This window comes from Balaenoptera acutorostrata, chromosome 10, assembly GCF_949987535.1.
Source record: "Balaenoptera acutorostrata chromosome 10, mBalAcu1.1, whole genome shotgun sequence".
Classification (NCBI taxonomy): domain Eukaryota; kingdom Metazoa; phylum Chordata; class Mammalia; order Artiodactyla; family Balaenopteridae; genus Balaenoptera; species Balaenoptera acutorostrata.
The window spans coordinates 48640398-48663281 of record NC_080073.1 but is presented as its reverse complement, the minus strand read 5'-3'; the positions used below and the strand labels follow the sequence as shown (position 1 = coordinate 48663281).

At 56.4% G+C, this 22884-nt stretch overlaps 3 protein-coding genes across 7 annotated transcripts in view; 2 read left to right on the top strand and 1 right to left on the bottom strand.

Moving 5' to 3' along the window:
* Positions 1-6445, top strand: part of DLEC1 (DLEC1 cilia and flagella associated protein) — a 113754-nt gene extending 107309 nt beyond the window's left edge. For 2 of the 3 annotated variants that reach the window (XM_057555820.1, XM_057555821.1), the window contains exons 29-37: positions 23-133; positions 234-359; positions 470-564; positions 759-843; positions 1026-1244; positions 2219-2380; positions 3173-3326; positions 3567-3653; positions 3738-6445. In XM_057555820.1, the coding sequence (XP_057411803.1) occupies positions 23-133; positions 234-359; positions 470-564; positions 759-843; positions 1026-1244; positions 2219-2380; positions 3173-3326; positions 3567-3653; positions 3738-3955 (1257 nt within the window). In that variant the 3' untranslated portion in view covers positions 3956-6445. Of the gene's footprint in view, positions 1-22; positions 134-233; positions 360-469; positions 565-758; positions 844-1025; positions 1245-2218; positions 2381-3172; positions 3327-3529; positions 3654-3737 lie in introns of all 3 variants that reach the window. The other variant, XM_057555819.1, reaches the window with a different exon arrangement.
* On the bottom strand, positions 4163-14713 carry ACAA1 (acetyl-CoA acyltransferase 1). Its single transcript, XM_057555827.1, has 12 exons — positions 14433-14713; positions 14136-14229; positions 13104-13161; positions 10198-10277; positions 9852-9894; positions 7995-8093; positions 7025-7105; positions 5687-5877; positions 5351-5530; positions 5003-5058; positions 4750-4895; positions 4163-4530 (listed from the first exon to the last, which is right to left on the bottom strand). The coding sequence occupies exons 1-12, from the start codon at positions 14607-14609 to the stop codon at positions 4455-4457; spliced, it is 1281 nt and encodes a 426-aa protein (XP_057411810.1). The 5' UTR covers positions 14610-14713; the 3' UTR covers positions 4163-4454.
* Positions 14714-16268: 1555 nt separating this feature from the next.
* On the top strand, positions 16269-20884 carry MYD88 (MYD88 innate immune signal transduction adaptor). 3 transcript variants are annotated; one of them, XM_007191469.2, is made up of 5 exons: positions 16269-16646; positions 17511-17645; positions 18042-18222; positions 18407-18498; positions 18771-20884. In XM_007191469.2, the coding sequence occupies exons 1-5, from the start codon at positions 16319-16321 to the stop codon at positions 18923-18925; spliced, it is 891 nt and encodes a 296-aa protein (XP_007191531.1). In that variant the 5' UTR covers positions 16269-16318; the 3' UTR covers positions 18926-20884. The 3 variants fall into 3 exon arrangements, with proteins under 3 accessions (XP_007191531.1, XP_028024672.1, XP_057411569.1); XM_028168871.2 differs by having other exon boundaries at positions 18042-18203; positions 18771-18935; XM_057555586.1 differs by having other exon boundaries at positions 18042-18231; positions 18456-18498; positions 18771-18935.
* The last annotated feature ends 2000 nt before the right edge of the window (positions 20885-22884 follow it).

The following is a 22884-nucleotide window of genomic DNA, read 5'->3' as shown; positions in this document are numbered from 1 at the left end:
CTCAGCGACTCCTGGACCACAGGCTGAGGGCGGCTCCAGTGCCAGCGCCTCCCAGGAAATCATCTCGGTTACCCTGCAGGGGCGCGAGGGGGTGCCCTCTGACCAGCTGTTCTCCATCAGCCCCAAGCAGGTGGTGAGTTGGGGTGGGGCTGGGGGCTCGGGGCGGGGGGGGGGGGGTGTCCCCCTGGCCGGGAGGGACAGGCGGCGCTGAGGCTGCTGTGCGCGTCTGCCAGGTGGTCCCCGCAGGGGGCAGCAGCACCATCCGCATCTGCTTCACACCCGTGGTCCTGGGCCCCGACGTCCTGCACAAGGTGGAGTGTACCGGCTCTGCCCTGGGCTCCATGAGCTTGGATGATGAGGTGAGCGCTCCTGGCCTGGGGAAGGCCCCCACCACTGCCTCTGCCTGGGGCAGCTCGCCCGCTGCCTGCTCAGCTCAGCGACCGCCCGTGATCGGGCTTGGGCTCGGCAGGTGGAGAGGGAGCTCCCGGGGAGGAGGCGCCGCCTGCAGGGCTCGGCTGTGGGACCCGTGAGGCTGCACCTTCACGGCTACGTGAGGCCCGCGCGGTGAGTCGGCTGGGCTGCCTGGCCTCCCTGCGGCCCGCTGTGGGGGTCAGCCTTCCCCGGCACTGCTGGGGACCAGACAGGGTCCTGGGAGCAAGAGGATGGGGACGGGAGGGAGAAGCTGGCGGGTGAGCCCGGGGAAGGGCCGGCCAGGGTCAGCTGAGCCCCAGAAGCCCAGCCGTGCCTGTCGCTGGCAGGCTGAGCGTGGAGCTGGACTCCAGCGGCAGCATGGTGTTCTGGCGCCAGGCCAGCGACCTCATCCCCGAGCAGCGCTGTGCTGGGGTGAGTGTGCCGCAGCCCCGGCCCTCCCGAGCTACCCGGTCCTCAGACGTCTCCCGCGGCGCCCTGTGGGGCACAGGCCTGACAGCCCAGGTCCCCTCCCCCAGGGCCCGCCACCCCCCACCCGAGTCAGGGGCTCCGGAGGGCAGAACTGAGTCCCCTCCTCGACCTCTGTGGCCGCTCAGGTGCTGAGTGAGCTGGTGACCACCCACCACCTGAAGCTGATCAACACCACGGAAATCCCACACTACTTCCGGCTCCTGGTCTCCAGGCCCTTCTCTGTTTCTCAAGATGGGGTGAGCCGCAGCCACAGGGCTCCCAGCCCCAGCTGGAAGCAGGAGTGCAAGGAGGGGACAGCAGCAGCCGGCAAGCAGCTGGTACTCTACCCACAGGAGAACATGCTGGTCAGTGGGAGCTTCTGTGGTCCCTGCCTACAGTGGGCACACTCACCTGGGCTGGGGCTCACCTTCCTCTCACGTTCGCACGCGCAGCACCCTCCAGGTCTGGACGTAGACACACACAGTGGTATCCACACACGAACCACACGCTTGGCCCCGCCGTGCGCTGTGCGCTCAGGGGCGGACCCCCATCACACGCACCACGTCCGGCAAACCCCTCCGCACAGGGGCCCTCCACGCGCAGGAACGCCCAGACCTATCAGTGTGGACACTCACGAGTCCCAGACACACCAGACCCTGCTCTTCGTCCCCTCCGCCAGTGTCCTGGTCCTGCGAGCACCTCCACGCGGCACAGAACCCCCCTTCTCGTGTGCCCTCACGCAGGGTTTCATCACCATCTTTCCATAAACATATAAGGCACACCAGAAACACAGTTCCCCAGGCCCTACTGCCAGAGATGATAAGATCTGGGCTGAGGCCCAGGAACCCGTTTTCCCAACAGGTGCCTTGGACGAATCTGTGGAGCTGGGTCCACAGACCTGGGTTTGGGAGCCACGTGCCCAAGCCCCATCCTGTTGGGCCCAAGTTACATCCTAGCCCCCAGATACCCACTCATGCTCCCCCAGCCCCCTCCCCACAGCCTCCAGGGTGACCCCTGAGGAAGGCAAAGCTGACTGCACGTCCCTCCGGCAGGGGCTCCTCACTGCCCTCAGGACAAAGACACAGGCCTGACTTGGGCCTACAGGCCTGCCCGCAGCCCTGGTCACGCGAGTGGAGCCGCCCACTCCTCCGGCCTCTCAGCTCAGAGGGCCGCTCAGCCCTGTCCCCGGTACTGACGGGTGCTGGGCAGGGAGCAGGGCACAGTGTGAGGAGTGAATGCACCAGGCAGGGTCCGCGGGAGGGAAGGACGGAGCTCTGGGCGGGGAGGCTGCCGCCCACCTCCAGCAGTCTGAGGTGACGGCTTGTCCACATCCGCTCAGGTGAACGTGTCCTTTTCCCTCTCCCTGGAGCTGCTCTCCTATCAGAAGCTCCCGGCTGACCAGATGTTGCCTGGAGTGGACATTCAGCAGAGCGCGAGTGGAGAGAAACAGATGGTCTTCACTCAGAATCTGCTTCTGGAATACAGCAACCAGACCACTCAGGTAAGTCCCAGGCCTGCCTCATGTGTTCAGGTGGGGTCAGAGGAGGACACACCCCAATAGCCTGCCCTGGAAGAGGCCTGGCACGTGGAGAAATGAGGGTCATCCATCCTTACCTGTCTCAGGAGCTCAGAGCGAGGTGGGGTGCTGTAGGGTGCAAAATCAGGGAAGGCTTCCTGGAGGAGGAGGTGGCATATGACGCCTGCACGCCGTTTAACGGAGAGAGAAGGGAAACCAGGCCAAGGGAACGGCCTGATGGGTGGGTACAGTGAGCAGCTGAGGGACGCCTCTTGGGCTCGTGTGGGACCGTGAGCACCAGGTGAGAACACCACGGGCCTCGTTCTTGTTCTGTGGACTGTGACAGCTCCACACCACAGCCCCGTGAGCGTCCGAGTTGGAGAGGCCAAGGGAAAAGGTGAGATGGCCCAGAGCCCAAGAGGAGCAGAGGGCTAGATGAGAGGGGAGAGGAAGGCAGCAGGGCGGCCCGACCAGGGAGCAGAAACCACAGAGCTGGATCCAGGGCAGGGGTGGCAGGGGTGGCAGGGGTGGCAGGGGAGTCAGAGGGGAGCAGATGGCGCCTTCCTGGCCCTTTTCCTGCCCAGAATCCCACCAGCATCCCCCGGCTTTAGATGACAGCGCTGGCCCCCTTCCACCTGCTGTGGTGCTGCCTGTGCATTCCTCAGAAGCTGCAGTACTTGGGGTCGGCAGGGCCCCTGTGTCCCTGGCTCAGAGCCCAGTGGGAGTGGGTAAGGTCACCTAGTCCCCACCAAGTTAAAGGCTCTGTCCCCCCCCAAGGTGGTGCCCCTGCGGGCCGTTGTGGCCGTGCCCGAGCTGCAGCTCTCCACCAGCTGGGTGGACTTCGGGACCTGCTTCGTGAACCAGGGCCGCGTCCGGGAGGTCTGCCTGATGAACCTGAGCGGCTCCCGGAGCTACTGGACCGTGTTGACAGGTGTGCCATGCCCTCCTCCCCCGTGCGGCTGGGCCGAGACCCCCAGGAAGGGGCCTGTGTGCCCTGTCCCTGCAGGCTGGCTCCCCAGGGCTGGGCCCACCTGAGAATTCATGGGCAGGAGCAGAGGCGCACCCCCGAGATGCGGGCAGTGGGCCGAGCGTGGAGCTGGCTGTGCTCCTGCGTGTCCCCTTCCCCTCATGCAGGCCAGCAGGAGCCAGACAAGGACCCTGTTGCCTTCAGGGTCTCCCCAAGCAGCGGGCTGCTGGAGGCACGACCGGTCAACGCACCCCCCACCTCCGTCCCCCTCCAGGTTTCCTTCACCGCCAGGTACGGCCCTCCCAGCCTCGCTGGTGCTGCCTCTGGAGCCCTGGCCCAGGGCCCCCTCCTCATCTCAGCCCCTGCTCCCCACAGGAGCTGTGAGCTGTACGAGTCCACGCTGGTGGTGGAAGGCGTGCTCGGTGAGAAATCCTGCACCCTGCGGCTCCAGGGCCGAGGCTCGTACGACGAGAGATATGCGTCACCCTACTAGCTCTGAGCCTCCGCCCTCAACCCCCAATACTGGAAATAAACACGGCCCAGAGCTATGGAGCAGGTTTACTGGGCCAGGGCACCTACTGGAGGACCTCTGAACAGCTCCTGGGATGGAGGGACCCCCACCCCCACCCCGCCCCACCACTTCCAGGCCCTGCGCCCTGTGTCCTCAGAGCTAATACAAAGGGTAGGCCATGCCCCTGTGGAGACCAGGGCAGTTAAGAGTCAGTATTCAGATTCAGCAGAGGCAGGACCAGCATAGCAAGAACTGGCTCTTGGGAAAAACCACAGCCACTAAGGGAAGGTAATGCATTTGCGATGTTTACTGCACTCCACATCCACAGGCCCCTTTCCCCAGGAATCACACAGTGGCCTTGCAGGCTGGGTGACCCAGGCCACCTTTGCCTGTCTGTCTCAGCTAGAGGGGCCCGACAGAGGGCAGCCCGATACCTCACCCACTCCTGTACTGTCTCATCAGTGTTCACATTTGCCAAATTAATTAGCTGAAGTGCCTTGATTTGCCACTACCACCGGTGCTGGAACTCCCCAGGTGTCACGTCTGTAGCGCTACTGCCAGAGCACTGGGCTGGGCCTCTTTCAGTTTCCAGGGTATTCGAAGACGGCGGCGGCTCCCATGCCGGTCCCGATGCACATGGACACCACCCCATACGCCCTGTGGAAGCAAAATGTGCTGGTTGGGTGAAAGCACAAAGGGCAGAAGCCCAACCACCAAGCTCTCCCCGGACCAGGCTGAGCTGGGTGGACCAAGGCCTTCACGGGCACAGGACGCCAGACCTCAGGGCACGTGGTTCCCGGCCACCTCCCCCTCGGGCGCACCAGCTGGGCCTCCCCCCAACCCCCCACCCCCGACCTCCACGGGGGCCAGCCTTACCGCCTCCCACGGCGCTTCAACTCGTTGAGCAGGGTGATGACCTGTCGTGCCCCAGTGCAGCCCAGCGGGTGGCCCAAGGCCACCGCACCCCCCAGAGGGTTCACCTTCTCAGGAGGCAGTTGCAGCTTCTCCACACAGTAGACGGCCTGGAGGGAGGCTGAGCATCAGCTGTAGCTCCCTCCCCGGTCCCCTGCACCACCACCCGCTGCCTCCAGCTGGGCGGCCCAGGCAACAATGCAAAACAGGGGCTCGCCTGACTTGCGAAGGCCTCATTGATCTCAAAGATGTCCACGTCCTCCACCGTCAACCCTGCAGGCAAGCGGAAAAGACCTGAGCTGACCCAGCGGCCCCTTAGCAGGCTTCTCAGACTCCCTGGGGCCCTGCGCCATCCATGGGCTGGAGGCTGGGCTGCCCGGTGTGTCTGCCTCTGTTCCAGACGGGTGAGCGGGTCCCAGCTGTGGGGTCAGGAAGGGGTCGGGGTGCTGGCCTGCCCCACCTTCACTCTGCGGCACCCACAGGCCCACCCCGGGCACCCGCCTCTGGCAACAGCACGAGAGGCAGGAGTTGGATCCAAACCTAGGGTGTGAAGGAGCCATCTTACCTGCTTTTTGCAAAGCTACAGGGATGGCATAGGCAGGTCCAACGCCCATGATGTCAGGCGGGACCCCAACCACTGCGTAGGACCTCAGGACCCCAAGGATGGGAAGGCCCAACTCTTCTGCCTTGGACCTCCTGGCCAGCAGGATGGCAGCTGCCCCGTCACTCACCTGGCTAGAGTTTCCTAGAGGCAAACCACAGGGTTAAGGAGGCCTTGGGGGCAGCTCCGGGGAGGTCCAGACCTTCCACGTCCACCCTGCCTGGTGGCTCCAGGCTCCCCGAGGAGAACACCCGGCATAGAAGCAGCCCCCTCCTCACCCCACCCCCAGCCCAGTCTCACCAGCTGTGGTAGAGCCCCCCTTCTTGAAGGCAGGCTTCAGTTTGGCCAGGCCCTCCAGGGTGGTGTCGGGGCGGATGCCCTCATCGTGGGCCACGGTGACACTTCTCTCAGTGCCCTTGTCATCACGGACCGTGGTGGTCACAGGCACAATCTCAGCTTGGAAACAGCCCTTGCTCTGGGCTCTGGCTGCCCTGCCAGCACCGTGGACAGCCAGGCTCAGGTTTCCATGGGGTAACCTTCCTTCCTGGGGTCCCTCCTTGAGGCCTCTGCCTCCTGCCCTGCCCTTTGGGACAGACATGCAAGCACAGGCTGCTAAATGTGGGGTCACACTCACCTCGGGGGGACGGCAGAGGGTCCCCTACTACCCCACCTGCCCTGGGAGTGGGAAGCCGAGGGCTTTACAGGGACTTCTTGGCCATCAGCCTTAGATCTTCAGATCCTGGCTTATCCCAACCTCAAAGGGGAGGGGGAAGTTTGGAAGTGGCGGCTTCCCTTTGAGACCTTCACCCAAGAGGGACTAAGCCAAACTGAGGCTGGAGCCCCAGGAATATTTGTGCTGGGTTCTGCCAGCTTTTCTGTTCCCTCCTGTCGCTCAATTCCATCCGTTCCCCACGTTTCCACGTGATTAAAATGACATATACTACCCTGAATATATCTATGCATAATTTGCATGAGTGACACTTATGATTAACACAAACTTGTTAGTGAAATAAAATTTTTTAAATGTCAAAATAAAATAAAATGCCATATACCACACTACTGGATGAATCTTTGTGTTTAAACAGTGTCAAAGCACAGGGCATTTTAGGGTGATCCTTGCAATCATATGCAAAATATAAGGGCCCATGGGCATTCCCATAGGGAGGAAGCCACAGCTTTCACCAAATTCTCAAATGGTTACTTGCACCCAAGTGGCTAAGAACCACTGCCTCAGTGTCCCCAGCCCCTGCCTCAGGATGCTACCCCAGACTCAGGGATGCCAGGGTCCCCGGCAGCACCGGCTCCACCCTCCAGGCTCTCCAGAGAAGCCTGTGGTTACCATGTCTAATCACCAAACCACAGCCAACTAGAGAAGAGCCCTGGCCCTCCTTACACTCTGAATGAATGGATGGGGAAACCAAGGCCAAGCTAGGGAAAGACACTCAGGGTAAACAGACTGTAATGGAACACAGTGCTATCTGCACAGTGGCCCCCGGCCCTTGCCCACCTCCCCCTTCTAGGAAGTAGAGGCTTGGAAACCAGTGGTAGCCTAAGGGCAGCTCCACCTGAGATCCCTTAGGACAGCCTCCAAACCTCACTCTCCAGCCCTTTAAACATCTCACCCCAAATAGCACTCACTTTTGCTGGGAAGCCAGTGCAAAGGTATCCTGCTTCTCCCGCGAAATGCCAAACCGCTCGGCTACGTTCTCTGAGGTTATCCTAGAACACAGACAACAAACAGTTAGCGCAGAGCCAGGCGGCCTGGGGACGGGCCCCAGGGCCGCAGGCAGGAGAGAACCGGAGAGCCCGTCTGTGCCACAGAGACAGTAGTGACGACTCAGGGCGGAGCACAGGTAGGGAGTCAGCGACGCTGGCCAGACTCTAAGAAGCCTGTTCACCAGAGACCAGCACACAGGAGGGCGTGGGTAGGGCACTAACTGGCTTGGCCAGCTTCTCTTGTGCCTCAAGGAAAAGTGCTTTACCGACGAGTCCCCTCTGGGAAGGCCACACCCAGCTTTCTGTTCCCCGTAGTTGGAGCCTCCCCTCATCCTGGGAGCCCAGAGCCACAGAGGGGCCTTCGGCCGGGGCTTCTGGCTTCACAGGCTTCCCTCGGAGATGGTCCCTGGATGTGGAGGCAGGCGCACATCCCCTCACACGCCCAGCGGAGCCACGACTCCCTGCCCACGGACCCCGGGGGTGGCTCTGGATGCAGAGCTTAGCTGCTCTGCGAATGCAGCACCTTTGATGCTGCACTGACAGGGCCCAAGGGCCCTCGCCAGCCTGGCCGGTGAGCAAAAGCCTCCCGCCTCAACTTTCTAGGCCTCCAAGGCTTTAGGGTGCAGCTGCCATCCATGCCTTGTGTGACAGCCCCTCAGGGTGGGAGTGACAGGCTGGGCCATGCTTGGAAACCCAGAGGCACAGAGCGGACTGGGGGCCTCAGGACACGGAAGTCAGGGGCAGCACTAAGTCCCACCGCCCAGAGTCCCTGCAGAGCAGACCAGGGCCGAAGGCGGGAGGCCACAAGCTAATCCAAGTTCCTGCACCCCTGCTCCGGGCCAGGCAGGGAGCTGAGCGGGGACAGGCACACAGAGCCACGGTGGGCGCTCACCCCATAGGAATCAGGCAATCTCTGGCCTTCTCCTTCTCCACCAAGCGAGAGGTAACATTTCCAGGGTTCTGTCTGTCAGCCAGGGACATGGACTCCACCCTGAAGAGGAGGTGATCATCAGCACGACACCCCACGGAGAGCTCTGCGTCTGGCAAGTGCTGGGAAACGGCCAGGGAGCTCAAGGCAGGGCACTGGCCGGCAGCACAGAGCCGGGGGTGCAGGGCTGCTGAGCCCCAGCCGCACCCTCGCCCCCACTGCTGCACAATCCACATGCCTGGGCAGGGCCTCGCTTCCCAGCACAACTGGTCCTGCAGCCGGTCGGCAGCTCCCAAGGAAAGCAGCCTGGTGTTGGCCACGGTGGGAGAAACACGTCTAACAAGCCCGGGCCCTGCCCTCAGGGGCCACAAATTCAGCGGAGAGAAGAGACAAATGTTTTAAAAGCTGCACATCAGAGAGCAAGCCGACCTGCATAGACCAGGAGGTGCTAGGAGCCCAGGGAAACGCGTGCGATCTCAGTTTAGTGTGGTCAAAAGGGTTTCCAGGAGGTGGCAGAATATAAGGCCTCAAAGGATGATAACACATAACCTTGACTGCACGCTTTTCGTGTGCCCAGCGTTACTGTAAAAATCTTTTCTGGGAATTCCCTGGCCGTCCAGCGGTTAAGACCGCGCTTCCACCGCAGCGGGCACAAGTTTGATCCCTGGTCGGGGAACTAAGATCCCGCATGCCCTGCAGCGCGGCCACCCACCCCCACCAAAAAAAAAGTCTTTTCAGGTATAAGAGCGCTTTGAACAGTGTCAGGCTCAGAGAAGCTGAGTTAACTTGTCCATGGTCACTCAGCCAGGATCCAAATTTAGGTAGTCTGGCTTCAGAACCCACTGCCACCTAGGATATCCTGGGCTACTCGTCATGATCACAGTCTACGGGGAACAGCCAGCCTGTGACATGAGGGAACGTCCTGGCCCCAAATCCTTAACACCCTAGTAACACAGTCTTTAATTTGCTTGGGGACTCAGATACCCGCTAAGAAACTCATGAAGGCTCTAACCTTCTCCTCAGGTCACCCACAGCCCCAACCCTCCTCCAATAAGATAGAAACCAGAGGGCAGCCTGGGCAGTGGCCTTTGCCTGGCCAAAGTCCCTGCAGTGTGGTCTTTGGGTTTATCTACAACTGCAGACACAGGGCAGTACAGCAAGTGCCAACTGGCACAGCTCTGAGACGGCCCAGCAGGGCTCCAATCGAGAAGTGCTATGGAGAGGGACTGAGAGGCAGAGGAAGCACGTCAGGATCCTGGGGCTGCTGGCCTCCCCGAGGCCGCCAGCACCCGACGCCCACCCCAGCCTCCCGCTCCCTGGGCTCCACATGCTGCAGCCAAAGATGGAGTCACAGGTGACAGGGACGAAACCACCACAGATCTGACTGTGTCCCTCAGAACCCAGGAGGCAGCTGGAAGTTTCCACCTTGGTCAGGGTGGGGAACAGCCAGCCTGTGAAATGAACAAACTAGTTCTACAGGAGGCAGCTGTCCCTGGCTCTAGGGAAGCAAAACTGCTCTCTCAGCAGCCATCATGAATCAACAAGGGCCACAGACAGAAACCCAGTGCTGTATTTCCTCACAATGCTTGCCCCCATTTCCAGCCTGACAGATTTCCAAGAAAGAAAGCTCTTCAAAGCCAATTTCCTCTGGTGCTGAGGGATGTGAGCAGTTCCTGAGCAGCCAGAGCTGGGGACAACTTCTAAGCGCCTGCAAGGGCCAGGGGAGAATTCTGAAATCATGGCCTCTGAGAACTCAGGAGATGAACGTTAGTTTCACTGTTACAAGTCGGTTAATAAGCTCCAGCAGGAATAAATTCTTACCCACAAGCCATGCCAATGTCATAAGACCCATTTCTGATGCCACCTGCAACAAAAGCATTTCATAGACATCCTTCCCCAGAGTCCATCTGTCCTGGGAACCGGGGAGCCTCTTCCCCACTTGGTCTCTAAGTGGGACTCAGCCCCAGCCTCAGACATGGAAGACCCAGGACTGTCCAGAAAAGGCTGGGGCTGCAGTGAGGGGCTCTCCTCCAGGCTTTCTGTGGTTACGGTCCTGTCAGAAATCCTTACTGCTTGCCCAGCAGACAGTGACTCTGACGACCCAAACCCGAGGAGCCCGGACCAAGGCCAGGCCGCGGCACTGGGTGCCCACCCAGTCAGAACTTACCAGCTATGCTGGCCACCGCCTGGAGCCCTGACGAACACTGTCTATTGACAGTGGACAAAGGCACGGTCTCTGGGATGTCACTGAAACAGAAAGTGAGACCACAGAGTCAGCCCCCTCTCCCCTGCCAGGCTCTCAGGGGAAGCAGGCCTGTGCTCCTGGCCAACATGACTGGCCCTTCGGGGACAGAACGCCCAGGGGCAGAAACCCAGCAGCCCTGCCCCTACTCCAGGCCTGACCTACACTGCGCAAACCCCATCTCTGCAGGTGCTTGCTCCCCAGTGCCCCACAATCACATGCCCCTCCACCCTGTGATTCTCCTCATCCAAGGCCAAGCACAGCCCAGAGGCAAGAGAAGGCTGGTTGGGCCACAGGGGTCCTTCTTTCTCTTCCTTTGAAGATTCAAAAATTAAAACTGTATATCCTTGATTCCCATAAAGAATAGAGAAGAGGGCCTGTGGCCGAGACAGAGAACCAGCGCAAAATAAATGTCTGAAGTATGACAGATGGCCAACAGGCACGTGAAAAGATGTTCAACGTCGCTAATTCTTAGAGAAATCCAAGTCAAAACTACAATGAGGTACCACCTCACACCAGTCAGAATGGCCGTGACTAAAAAGTCTACAAATAACAAACGCTGGAGAGGGTGTGGAGAAAAGGGAACACTCCTGCACTGTTGGGGGAATGTAAATTGGTACAGCCACTATGGAGAACAGTATGGAGGTTCCTTAAAAAACTAAACATAGAACTACCATATGACCCAGCAATCCCACTCCTGGGCATATATCCAGAGAAAACCATAACCCCAACGATCGCTGCAGCACTATTTACAATAGCCAAGACATGGAAGCAACCTGAATGTCCATCAACAGAGGAATGGATGAAGAAGATGTGGTACATATATACAACGGAATATTACTCAGCTATAAAAAGAACGAAATAATGCCATTTGCAGAAACATGGATGGACCTACAGATTGTCATACTGAGTAAAGTAAGTGAGACAGGGAAACACAAATATCATATGGTATCACTTACATGTGGAATCTAAAATATGACACAAATGAACTTATCTACGAAACAGAAATGGACTCACAGACAGAGAATAGACTTGTTTTTGCCAAGGGGGTTGGGTAGGGCAGAGACGAAGTGGGAGTGTGGGATTAGCAGATGCAAACTATTATATATAAAATGGATAAACAACAAGGTCCTACTGTATAGCTCAGGGAACTATATTCAATATCCTGCGATAATCCATAATGGAAAAAAATACATAAAAAAAGAATGTATAAAAAAAAAAAAAAAGAATGTATATATATGTATAACCCAATCACTTTGCTGTACAGTAGAAATTCACACAACATTGTAAATTAACTATACCTCAATTAAAAAAAAAAGAAAGAAATGTCTCAAGTATGAGGCTAGAAACCATCCCCACTCCTCAGCCTTACTGGTAACCATATGGCCTTTATGTTCCCATTGTCTCTGGAAAGGCTGTTCCCAGACAAAAGAAAGGCTGGACAAAAATCCCTGATGGGTACTAGGTGTTCTAACATCCCTTCTTCTGACGGGTTCCCCCAGGCTCTCACACTGGTTCCAGCCCAGGAAGCTGGTGAGGCTGCCTCTGCCAGTGTAACCTGTGCTGGCCAAGGGTACAAAGCCCTGGGGAAATCCCCAGACCCATGGACTCAGAACCTCAGGGGTGAAAGCACTCTGTTGACTCTGCTGATTCTGGCGTGCAGCCAGGGTCGGGAACCTCTGGGCTAGTGCTCAGGCCAGGCTCTGCTGAGACCCTCTTGGGTGGATAGTCTCCTAGGTCCCTGTAGCCTGTTTAACCCTTCCCAGGTCCCCTAACTCCCTGCTACCTAGTTACCACCCCTTCACCCAATCCACCAAGTGTTCATTAAACACCTACTCGGTATGAGGCACCACAGGAGAGATGCTGACATGTTTATAATACAGAGCCCTAGAGGATGCCCGACCACACACAGAAAGTGAATTAACTAGCAGAGACTACAATAACAGAGCAAGATGGCAAAGCACATCACAAGGAAGCACGTGGCTAGCGACTGGAAAAGAATGGGCCCTCGTTTTAAGCCTGGGAACTCAGGGAAGTCTGGTCAAAATGGCGAAACTGTATTTGAACAGGGTTTAACTAGGGCAGAGAGGGGAGGTAGGGACAGTACTGCAAGGGGACAGAAAGACCAGCTTTCAGCAGGCTGGTTGAAAGAGGATGCAGCAGGTAGATTAGGCTGGAAGTCAAATCTAGAGCCAGATCGCTGGAATCATTGAAATCCAGGCTAAGCAGTCCGAACCTCTCCTAGTCTCCACAGGTTTTGTCAGTTTTCCTTTTCCTTCACTAGTTTATGTTCCTGTTAATTCTTCTCCACGAAGCTGGGAGTACACAGCTCAGTGACTCTTAAATCGACATGTGAAAATAATTTAAACCTCCTCCCTGTCTTAGGACAACAAGTGGTAAAGGGCAATTCACCAGGGCCCCTTCTGGGCTACCCTTCACCCCAAGATTCTACCCTGTCCCCAAGCCTCTGCTGATGGGCTAGCGTTTAAAAAGCTCAAAATCACTCTTCAGTGTGCCAACCTGGTTATTTACTTGACAAGAGGACAGAGTTCACAAGCAACAAGCTGACTTTGGCTTAAGAAAAATCAGGCCACAGAGAACTTTTTGCTCCAGTCCCAAAGGCTGTCTGTCCTGGCTCAGTGCTGGGAAACACACCCTCCCTTCAAAGTAGGGGAAAGGCAGCAACCAGAAAAGCAGGGTGCTGAGGACCCTGGTTGTGTCCAGGTCTGGTGTCCAATCCTGATCTTCCCCCAACAGGCTGAGTTCTCTGGGACCTGAGCCCAAGCAAGAGCGTGAATAGCCAACCCAGAGCAAGAACTGGAAAAGTTTACCTCAGAAACTGGGCAATTCGGGCCATTAATGCTCCGGCCCCAGGCTGAAGCACATTTCCTGTGGACAACAAACCTTTATTCAGTGCCAGGCACTAAGGTACAGCTGTGATTACCAAGAGGGGGGCATTCCAGATCTTCCTTCAGAAAGAGTGGAATTTCAAGGTCTGGAGCAGGGACAGCCAGCTGTACAGCAGCTTGTCCCGGCCATACACTAGATCCAGTCCCTGAGAGGCCCAAGCTCCCTTGCCCATGCAACCTGCTTTTCCAAATCAGCACACACTGGGGAGGTCGCCTGCCTTTAAAAGGTAACATGGAAAGAAGAGTGTAGTGCAAAGCTTGAAGTCTGAAGAAGTAGTTCTGTCAGTTAGGAAAGTGTTTTTGAAATGCACACCTTCCCCTGAGTGTCCTCCACCAAGCCCTGCTGGCACTCCAGGGGTGGAACAGTGATCCCCCATCTAGGGCTGACACTTATGTGACGCGACTCTTACCCTATAATGTTATATTTCCAGGCTAGAGGAGCAGAGTTGGGGAAAAAGGGTTGGACTGAAGGTCAAGAGGTCCTGGATTCAGGTCCAAGCTCTGCTGCAAATTCCCCAGGCCTGTTTCTCCATCTGCCTCAGTTTCTCCATCTGTAAGTGCGGGGCTGGACTAGATGGGTTTTGATGCTCCAAACTCCCTCTGTTCTACCCTGGCATGTACGTCAGGATGGGTAGAGAACCCTAGCCTCCTGTCTCTTAGGGTGTTCTCAAACCCCTGCGCCAAGACCCTGGCGTTGAAATGTCTGTCACTTGAGATCCCTGCTTTCTATCATACTTAATATGCAGAATGTGCTTGGAGCGGGCATAGAAAATGCCTGGAGGCGGGGGTGCGGCGGTGGAGTCTATAGCCCGAAAGGGACGATTACAGTCAGCTGCGTGAAGTCCATCGACATTCCCCTCAGGGAAAACACCTGGAAAGTGCCTGGTGTTTGAGGAGGGCTTCGGCGTAATGGGAAGGCGAGAACCGAGCGCAGGGCCCGGGTAGTGCACTCACCCACGCAGATATCTCCCAGCTGGGCCGGGCTCAGCTTGACGTCCTGGAGAACCGCGGTCATGACGGCGGAGAGAAGCTCGTCGGGGGTGGTGTCCTGCAGCGGGAAGCGCGCGGCTGGTGGCGGTGCTCGGGGTTCCCAAAATCCCAGCTCCCCCAGCCCCACCCCAGCGGGACGGAGCGGTCACAACTCGGGCGCGGAGCCACCACCGACGCCGAGGGTTACCGAACAGAGGAGCCAGACCCCAGCCCACCCCGGGCCGCCATCACACACCCGGCGCCCGAGCCCAGGGGCCTCACCTTGAAGCCGCCGCGGCCCGATCGGCCAATGGCCGTGCGCCGCCCGTGCACCACCACTACATCCTCCGCCGACTTCCGCGGAGCGCCGCTCCAACACGGCGCGGCCCGCGGCGCCGGCTCCGGGCCCGAAGCGGGCTGGCGGTTCAGGTGACCCAGCACCACCTGCAGCCTCCGCATCGCGTAGCTCAGCAGGGTAAAGCCCCAACCACCCAGAAGCAGAGAGCAGCAACCAACAGACCGTCGCCCGCGCAGGCGCGGAACCGTACCTCTGACCGCCCGCTTCCTTTATCCTAAGCCCCGCCCACAACCCTGCGGGTCTGACTGGCCCTTCCCTCTAAGGTCCCGCCCACCTCTCCGCCTCAGACAACCAGAAGGCGAGTCTGCCTGAGGTCCCGCCCCTAGTCGCAAACGGAACCTCCTAAAGTTGAACCCAAGAGGGTCTTTCCACTCAAAGCCCCGCCTACAGTAGCCTCAGGCGGCTGCCAACCAGGAGGTGGGCTTTTCTGAAGCCCCGCCTAGAAATACAGACAGGAAACCTTTCCACTTGCAGCCCCGCCTACTGCCAAACCCGAGGCGGGTCTCCAAGAGCACCATTGGTATCTTGAAGCAAATTTCACCATTGCCAGGGGTCCCTTTCCCTACAACTCTGCCCGCTGCCCGCCACCAAACAGAAGGCAGTTTCGTCAGGAGCGCCGCCTGCAGCTTCTTGCCAGGAAAGAGGGGCCAGCGACTATAATTCCTCTTCCCCCTGCCTAGCCTTCTCTGCTGTCTCCCCCAAGCTGGGGGACCTAAATAATTCCGAGATGCCCCAGAGCCTACCCAGACGCGTTTGGGCTCTCCTGGGAAGTCTTCCGAGAAGACTGAGGGAATTTGGGATTCTGGGGTGGCAGGAGAACGGATTGCACAAATGTGCCGGAGATGTGACAAGCCCCCTATCTGGAGAAAGAGTATCATACTTTTTTTTTTTAAACCAATTTTACAGTCATTTGGGATGATTTGATTAGTGCCCACCTCCCCCGCTAGGCTGGGGTTTCCACCAAGTCAGAGAAGGACTCTGTATTCAGGGTGCCTGCAACATACTTGACACTTAATAGGTGATCAATAAATACCTACTGAATGAGTGAATGAACCAAAGCTCCCCAGGTCAGGACGATGTCCCCTGCCCCCTAAAAAGCAAGGCCGGGTGCCCACTTGACTCCCAATGGCAATGTTTTCCCTAGACCCCAGAGGGTAGTACTGGGTTTCTCTCAGACAGGAAGGCCAAGGTGTCCTGTTACCCTCAAACACGGAGGGTGGGGTCGTGCCCCCCACTTTTCAAGGGCAGGGCCGTGGCATGCCTCTGGCTCCAGAAGGCAATATGCCCTTTTCCACCTCCAACTCTGGGTGTACAGCCAGGGATTCCCCATACTCCTAAGGGCAGGATTGTGTGCTCTACCAGAATTGGGGGGGAGGGTGGAGGGAGGCAGAGCCGATGCCTGCCCCCTTGCCCCTTCCCCGCCATCCTCGAGGGCAGGACCGTATGAACCCCTTAGATCCCTAATGGAAAGGATGTAAGTCCACCAGATGCCAAAGAGCAAGTCACCTCTTTCCTATAACCCCGGAAGGAAGGTCATCGTCCTACCGCCGCACCAGACCCTCCTGGACAGATAGGTGGAGCTCCGTAGACCTTAAAAGGTAGGTTCCCGGTCCCCACACCCGCAGTCCCCTGAGATCCCGAGGGCAGGGGTGGGGCGCCCCCCACCTCCTCACATCTACTGGGGCTCCAGATTGTAGGGCGGGGCGTCGCTTCGAAAGAGAAACCGGCGGGGCGGGGCCGGGTGGGCGGGGTGGCGGTAGGGGAAGGAGGAAGCGCAGACCCACGACGCGCCTCTGCATGACGGCCCGCCATGGCTGAAGGAGGCCCGGACGAGGGCTCCGCGCCCCCCACCCCTTCCATGTCCTCCCTGCCCCTGGCAGCGCTCAACGTGCGAGTGCGGCGCCGCCTGTCGCTCTTCCTAAACTTGCGGGCGCATGTGGCGGCCGACTGGACCGCGCTGGCGGAGGAGATGGGCTTCGAATACTTGGAGATCCGGCGGCTGGAGACGCATGCCGACCCCACGGGCAGCCTGCTGGACGACTGGCAGGGACGCCCCGGCGCCTCGGTGGGCCGCCTGCTCGAGCTGCTCGGCAAACTGGGCCGCGACGACTTGCTGATGGAACTGGGACCCAGCATCGGTGAGGACCCCCCCTTCCGGGGCTCATATCCGAGGTGGGGGTGGGGATTAAGGGGCTGACCATAACTGGCCTCAGCATCCGTCCCACCTTTCCTGTTTTGGAGGCGGGGAGAGCGGGACGGGGGGGTAGTAGTTTTGGGGTGGCAAGGGCGACACTGGAGGCAGCCTGCAGAGGGGGAACCGTGCAAGACCAGTTCCCTTTTTCAATACATGGGATGATAGGGACTAGAGAAAGAAGGCGAAGGCCGGCAAAGGCACAAGGAAACAGCTTAGGCAAAGGCTTTCACATAGGACCAGGAGTCAGAATAGGGGTCCTCTGTGGGGGGCTTGGCACTGCTTCAAGTATGTAGAGCAACAGGCAGGTAAGGGACTGAAAGCTGACAGTCTTTGGAAACTTCAGGTCCCTGGAAAATGCACCCCTTCCTGCCACTTGCTGACACATACCTGCACAGGCATGGGGACAGTGGCCCACTTGGTTGGGGCTGCTGCCCTCGCTGCACATAATCACCACGTCTCCTGAGCTCTTCTTACATGCCCTGCTCACATCAGCCGTGGACCCTAGAAGAAGCATACCTTGGGTTCTATTCTCAGGAGCCCGGAGAGGGCGGGGGGAGTGGAGGGCAATGGGATAGAGACACAAACCTGACCTTGATGGCTTCCCTCATGGCCAGAACACCACTGACATCCCTTTAGGATGGCCAGAGCCAGGTGGAAGCTCATCTTTTCAGAGCTGTTGAACTGTGGATGGCACCACAGTTCTGGGCTAGAGAAGCCCTGGGAGGTGGGACAGGGGCTGGATCCTGACCGTGGGTAGAGGCGTGGGGTACCTGCGGGGAGCTGGCCACACCTTGTCTCTTCCCCACAGAGGAGGATTGCCAAAAGTATATTCTGAAGCAGCAGCAGGAGGCATCTGAGAAGCCTTTACAGGTGGACTCTGTAGACAGCAGCATCCCTCGGACAAGAGATCCGGCGGGCATCACCATTTGCGATGACCCCCTGGGTAAGGGCCCAGTACTGCCCCCCTGGGCCATAGGACATTGTGATGTTAAAAGCATGGATGTTGAAAGCAGATGGACTGTGGCACCTTGGGCAAGTCACTTAATCTCTCTGAGCTTCAGTTTCCTAAGAAATGGGAATAATAAAGTCTTACCTCTGGTTTTGGTATGAGATTTTCATGAAATGATGTGTCTATCTCATGGTCAACCTAGGGTTTGGCCTGGGGTGGTAAGGAGGTGCTCATCTTTCTGCTCCTGGGAAAGGCACTTTCTCCGAGTAGTGTCATCTCAGGATTGTGTAGGGTCCAGGATCACAGTCGCTTAGGCTGGGGGCACCTGGCTGGGCTCCTCCCCAGCCTTCCTGTAGGGCTCTGACCATCACCCTTGTGTTCTGCACCCAGGGCAAATGCCTGAGCGTTTTGACGCCTTCATCTGCTACTGCCCCAGCGATATCCAGTTTGTACAGGAGATGATCCGGGAGCTGGAACAGACAAACCATCGGCTGAAGTTGTGTGTGTCTGACCGCGACGTCCTGCCTGGCACCTGCGTCTGGTCCATTGCCAGTGAACTCATTGAAAAGAGGTTGGCTAGGTGGCCAGGGGGCAAGTGGGTGGGTGTACAAAGCCCTGCCAGGGATCCCAATGGTGGGATCCTCCCAGTTGGACCCTGTCTAGCCTGGGCACAGTGGGCTCCTCCCAAGGCTGTCCCCTGGGGGTATGCTGAACTAGGTCACCACAGTGCCTATAGCCTGCCCACTCTCCCTTAGGTGCCGTCGGATGGTGGTGGTTGTCTCTGATGATTACTTGCAAAGCAAGGAATGTGACTTCCAGACTAAGTTTGCACTCAGCCTCTCTCCAGGTAAGCTCAGCCCTGCCCTTGCCACAGAGAAGTGGGCGGGGCCTCAAGATGCCAGCCTTCCCTCACCAAGGGCCACGGATAGAGCATCAAGGAACTTGGGCAGGTCTCTACACATAAGTGTGCGTGCACATGAGTGCCCTTTGTGTGGGTGACTATGTACCAGGGGTGCTTAGTTGGGAGAGGGATATTGTTAACCCCTGGACTGAGGATTCGTCCCATCCCACTGTGAGTGAGAGCCTGGTGCCAGCTCTGTACCCTTTGGCGGCTTGCAGGTGCCCATCAGAAGCGACTGATCCCCATCAAGTACAAGTCAATGAAGAAAGAGTTCCCCAGCATCCTGCGGTTCATCACTGTCTGCGACTACACCAACCCCTGCACCAAGTCCTGGTTCTGGACTCGCCTCGCCAAGGCCCTGTCCCTGCCCTGAACTGCCCTGAGTCCCTGGGTGTGTGTGCATCTGTCTGCCTGTACATGTACTTCTACCCCTGCCTCCACCTGCAGTTGTACGGGGAATCTGTGCGCCACTGGCCTCTTGATTCCTGGACATGCCAACTCCACAGACACAGCTGCAGCCATTGTACATATCTGGACATCACATCTCATGTCCTGCATAGAACATGTGGCTGCAAGTGGCACGCCCACTTGCTGTTATCAGCCAGGACAGTAAAAACCAGAGCCAGCTGGGACTAAGAGGAAGACCAGAAGAGCCAGCTCTGACCCATCCACACATCTTAGGCCTCAGTTTCTCCACCTGAGAACTAAGTAGGGTGAGGAGAACAGGCAGTAGCTGTGTTCGAATGATTGTGGGAAATGGTGAAGCACTGTTCCGAGTCTCCTGGGGACAGGAGACAAATCTTGGCTGAGAGAGAGCTAGCTGCCTGGGCAACGTGCTGGCCACTGCTGGGACCATGGCACTGCTGGGGCAGCTGCTTCCACAATGGTGCCTACGGATGCTTTGGGGCCCTGTTGCCCCACCTCACATCCCACTTCCTCCTGCCTCAGGGGACAGATGGGGAAGCAGGCTGGCCCAGCATAGGGAGGTCCTACATTGAGCCTGATTCCCCAAGGGTCCACCTCTCCTCTGCCTCTTTGACTCCTCCCAGCCTCTGCGCACCTTCCCTGTGATAAGTCCCCAAGAGACTGGCCTGAGCGTCTGGGGCTGCTTTTCACTTCCACCTATTGAGTGCCTGTGGCCCTGCTCTCAGCTCTGCCCTGCATGAGATGGGATCCCATCTTCTGGCCTCTCCATCAAGTTTGGGTTCTGGAGCTAGGTCACCATGGTGGTGTGAGCAGGAAGCCTTCCTCCCTGGGCCACCCACAGAGAACTTTCCCACCAATCTTCTGTACTTAATTGCCTTACAAAGTTATTTGCTGGGACTAGTTTACAGTGACCACACAAGAGCCTCTTGCCCCGAAGCTTGTAGGCACGTGGACACATACAAGCTCACACACAGAGACACATATATACGTGCACAGGCACCCTCATGCACACACATACAGGCATCTTCATGCACACATTTCCCTGGATACAGCTGCCAGGAACAGCTGGGTGGGACAGTCCCACCACAGAGGGGGCCTAACCCTGGACTAAGATGGGACAATCTTGTATTCTTTTTCTGTTTTCCCTCTTCATTGGAACCAGACTCTGGAAAGGACCCATTATGCCAGCATTTACGCCTTCAGTGAAGCACAGAGCGAGGAAAGAGCTGCTTGAACTCACAGAGCAAGTTAGCTGTGACAGCTGTTTTTCCCTCCCTGGGGGATTTGTACGTTGGTTTCCCTTAAGCTCTCCTTCAAGGAGAAAATGTCATGGTCTCAGGTCTCTGTGCGAGGATAGGACCCAGGACCCTAAATCTAATAGCAAATGTATGCCTTCTCTGCACCACTTCCAGCAAGGGCTGGGGCAAACCAAGTACCTTCCCTCAGGGTCTCAGGAGGGACTGGAGGCCCCTCTCTGCATGATCTTGATGAAGCACTTAGCTACTAGGTACCTATCCCCACTTTGATACTGGGAAGTATTTTAAAACTCTTTCAAGAAAGTATCTTAAAAAAAGAAAAAAGAAAATATCTTTCAGGGACTTCAGGGACTTCCCTGGCAGTCAGTGGTTAAGACTTTGCATTCCAGTGCAGGGGGTGTGGGTTCGATCCCTGGTGGGGGAGCTAGGATCCCACATGCCTCAGGGCCAAAAAACCAAAACATGAAACAGAAGCAATATTGTAACAAACTCAATAAAGACAAAAAAAAATTAACAACTTAAAAAAAAAAGTATCTTTCACACCTGTTTGTATTCATTGTGAGAGTTTCAAAGACAGCTGAGAAATGCCTCTGTTTGTAATTTCCCTTTCTGTATCCTAGGTTTATAATAAAGAGTTCTCTACTTTGGGAGTAGCAGGTTTCATTTGTGTCTGGAAGGAGTTTGGAAGCAGTAACTTGGGATAACACTCTCCTGGGTACATGAAACTGGGCCCTTGGGTAGGTTCCAGTGGGTTTGCCAGGAACTTCCTTAAGGCTGGGCCTCCTCCTCACAGGGTCCAAGCCTCACCAGGGCTGCAGGCAGAACTGTAAACAGCAGCTCAGCTACCGACGCTGGGGACACTGCTTGCCTCTGCCAAGCTTGGTCTTCTGGGGATTGTGCCACACTCCTGGGTCCTGGCCCGGCCAGCGGGAAGGGCTGCTCTCCTAGGCTCCAAGGAGAGTCTGGAGAGTCCCCACTCCAGATCACAGATCTCCAGAGAACGCAGTTGTTACCAGTAATGGCCATCCTTGGGCATATCTGTGTTAATCCTGAAAGGATCGATCTATTTTTAAATAGAATGCACGACTTTTTTACTGTTCACTTGAGAAAAATTAGAAAATATGAAGAAAAAAATACCCACAATCCTAATCCCAGAGATAACTCTGGTGACCTTTTAGAGTGCCCAGATATTTTCAGTGACCACAGCTTTTCTCTCACTGGTCTCTCTGTTACCATGTCCTGGCTCCTGAGCCTCCTGGATGCTGGGGGCTTCCCAGCCTTGCCTCTGTACACTCAGGACTCCTAGAAAGTCCCCCTGAGGCCAGACCTTCCTCTCCAGTGTCCCCTTGGGAACAAAGCCTCAGTGTGGTCCCAGCAGGGCCCCTGGGATCTGCCTTGTGCCCCCATGGCTGGGGGGACAGTCTTTGGGTCTGCTCCTGGTCATGGAGAGGGCTCTCTGGGCCACACCAGTCACGTCATGGGGAAAGCCCCTGTTCTCTCAGGTCAAGATGGTGACCTGAATGCGCTCAGTTCAACCCCATCTAATCCTCACACCCCTCTCTCCTTCCTCCAGTGCCCACCTCCCCAAAGGTAGGTTCCCAGATACCGAGAAAGCTTCCTCTTCTCATTTTTGTTTTAGTCCCCTAGGAACTTTTGATAGAGAAATCCTTTCTCCTAAAGGGAAAATTCACTGATGAAATTATCCAAGGCAAAAGCAGGAAATTTTGGAGGGCAGCAGCAAAGGTAAAATACAAAATTACAAATCTACACGACAATGGACTTGGATTCTGCCACAAGTCAAGGGCAAGGGAAAGAAACAGGGACAGGGATTTCCTCCAGATTAGACAATAAAATATACTAATATAGTGTGACTTTGTTGGATCCTGGTTCAAACACATAAATTATAAAAAGATATTTTGGGGTCATATATCCAGTAGAGGTCAATATACAAAATATGTGAGAGCAACAAAAAAATAAACAACCCAATTTAAAAATGGGCAAGGGGGACTTCCTTGGTGGTCCAGTGGCTAAGACTCCATGCTCCCAATTCCGGGGGCCCGGGTTTAATCCCTGGTCAGGGAACTAGATCCCACATGCCGCAACTAAGAGTTGGCATGCTGCAACTAAAAAAAAAAAAGATTTCGCATGTCGCAACTAAAAAAAAAAAAAAAGATCCCGCGTGCTGCAACTAAGACCCGATGCAGCCAAATAAATAAATAAATAAATAAATATTAAAAAAAAAAAAAAGAGCAAGGGACTTTAATAGACATCTCTCCAAAGAAGATATACAGATGACTAAAAAGTACATGAAAAGATGCTCAATATCACTAATCATTAGGGAAATGCAAATCAAAACCACAATGAGATACCATCTCATACCCATTAGGACGGCTACTACCAAAAAACCCCAGAAAACTGGGACTTCCTTGGCGGTCCAGTGGTTAAGACTGTGCTCCCAAAGTAGGGGCACGGGTTCAATCCCTGGTCGGGGAACTAAGATCCCACATGCCACATTGTGTGACCAAACAAAACAAAACAAAACAAAGCAAAAAACCCAAATGGTACATTTGCTGTGGTATGGCAATTTCCCAAAAAATTAAAAATAGAAATACCATATGATCCAGCAATTCTACTTCTGTGTGGAAACCCA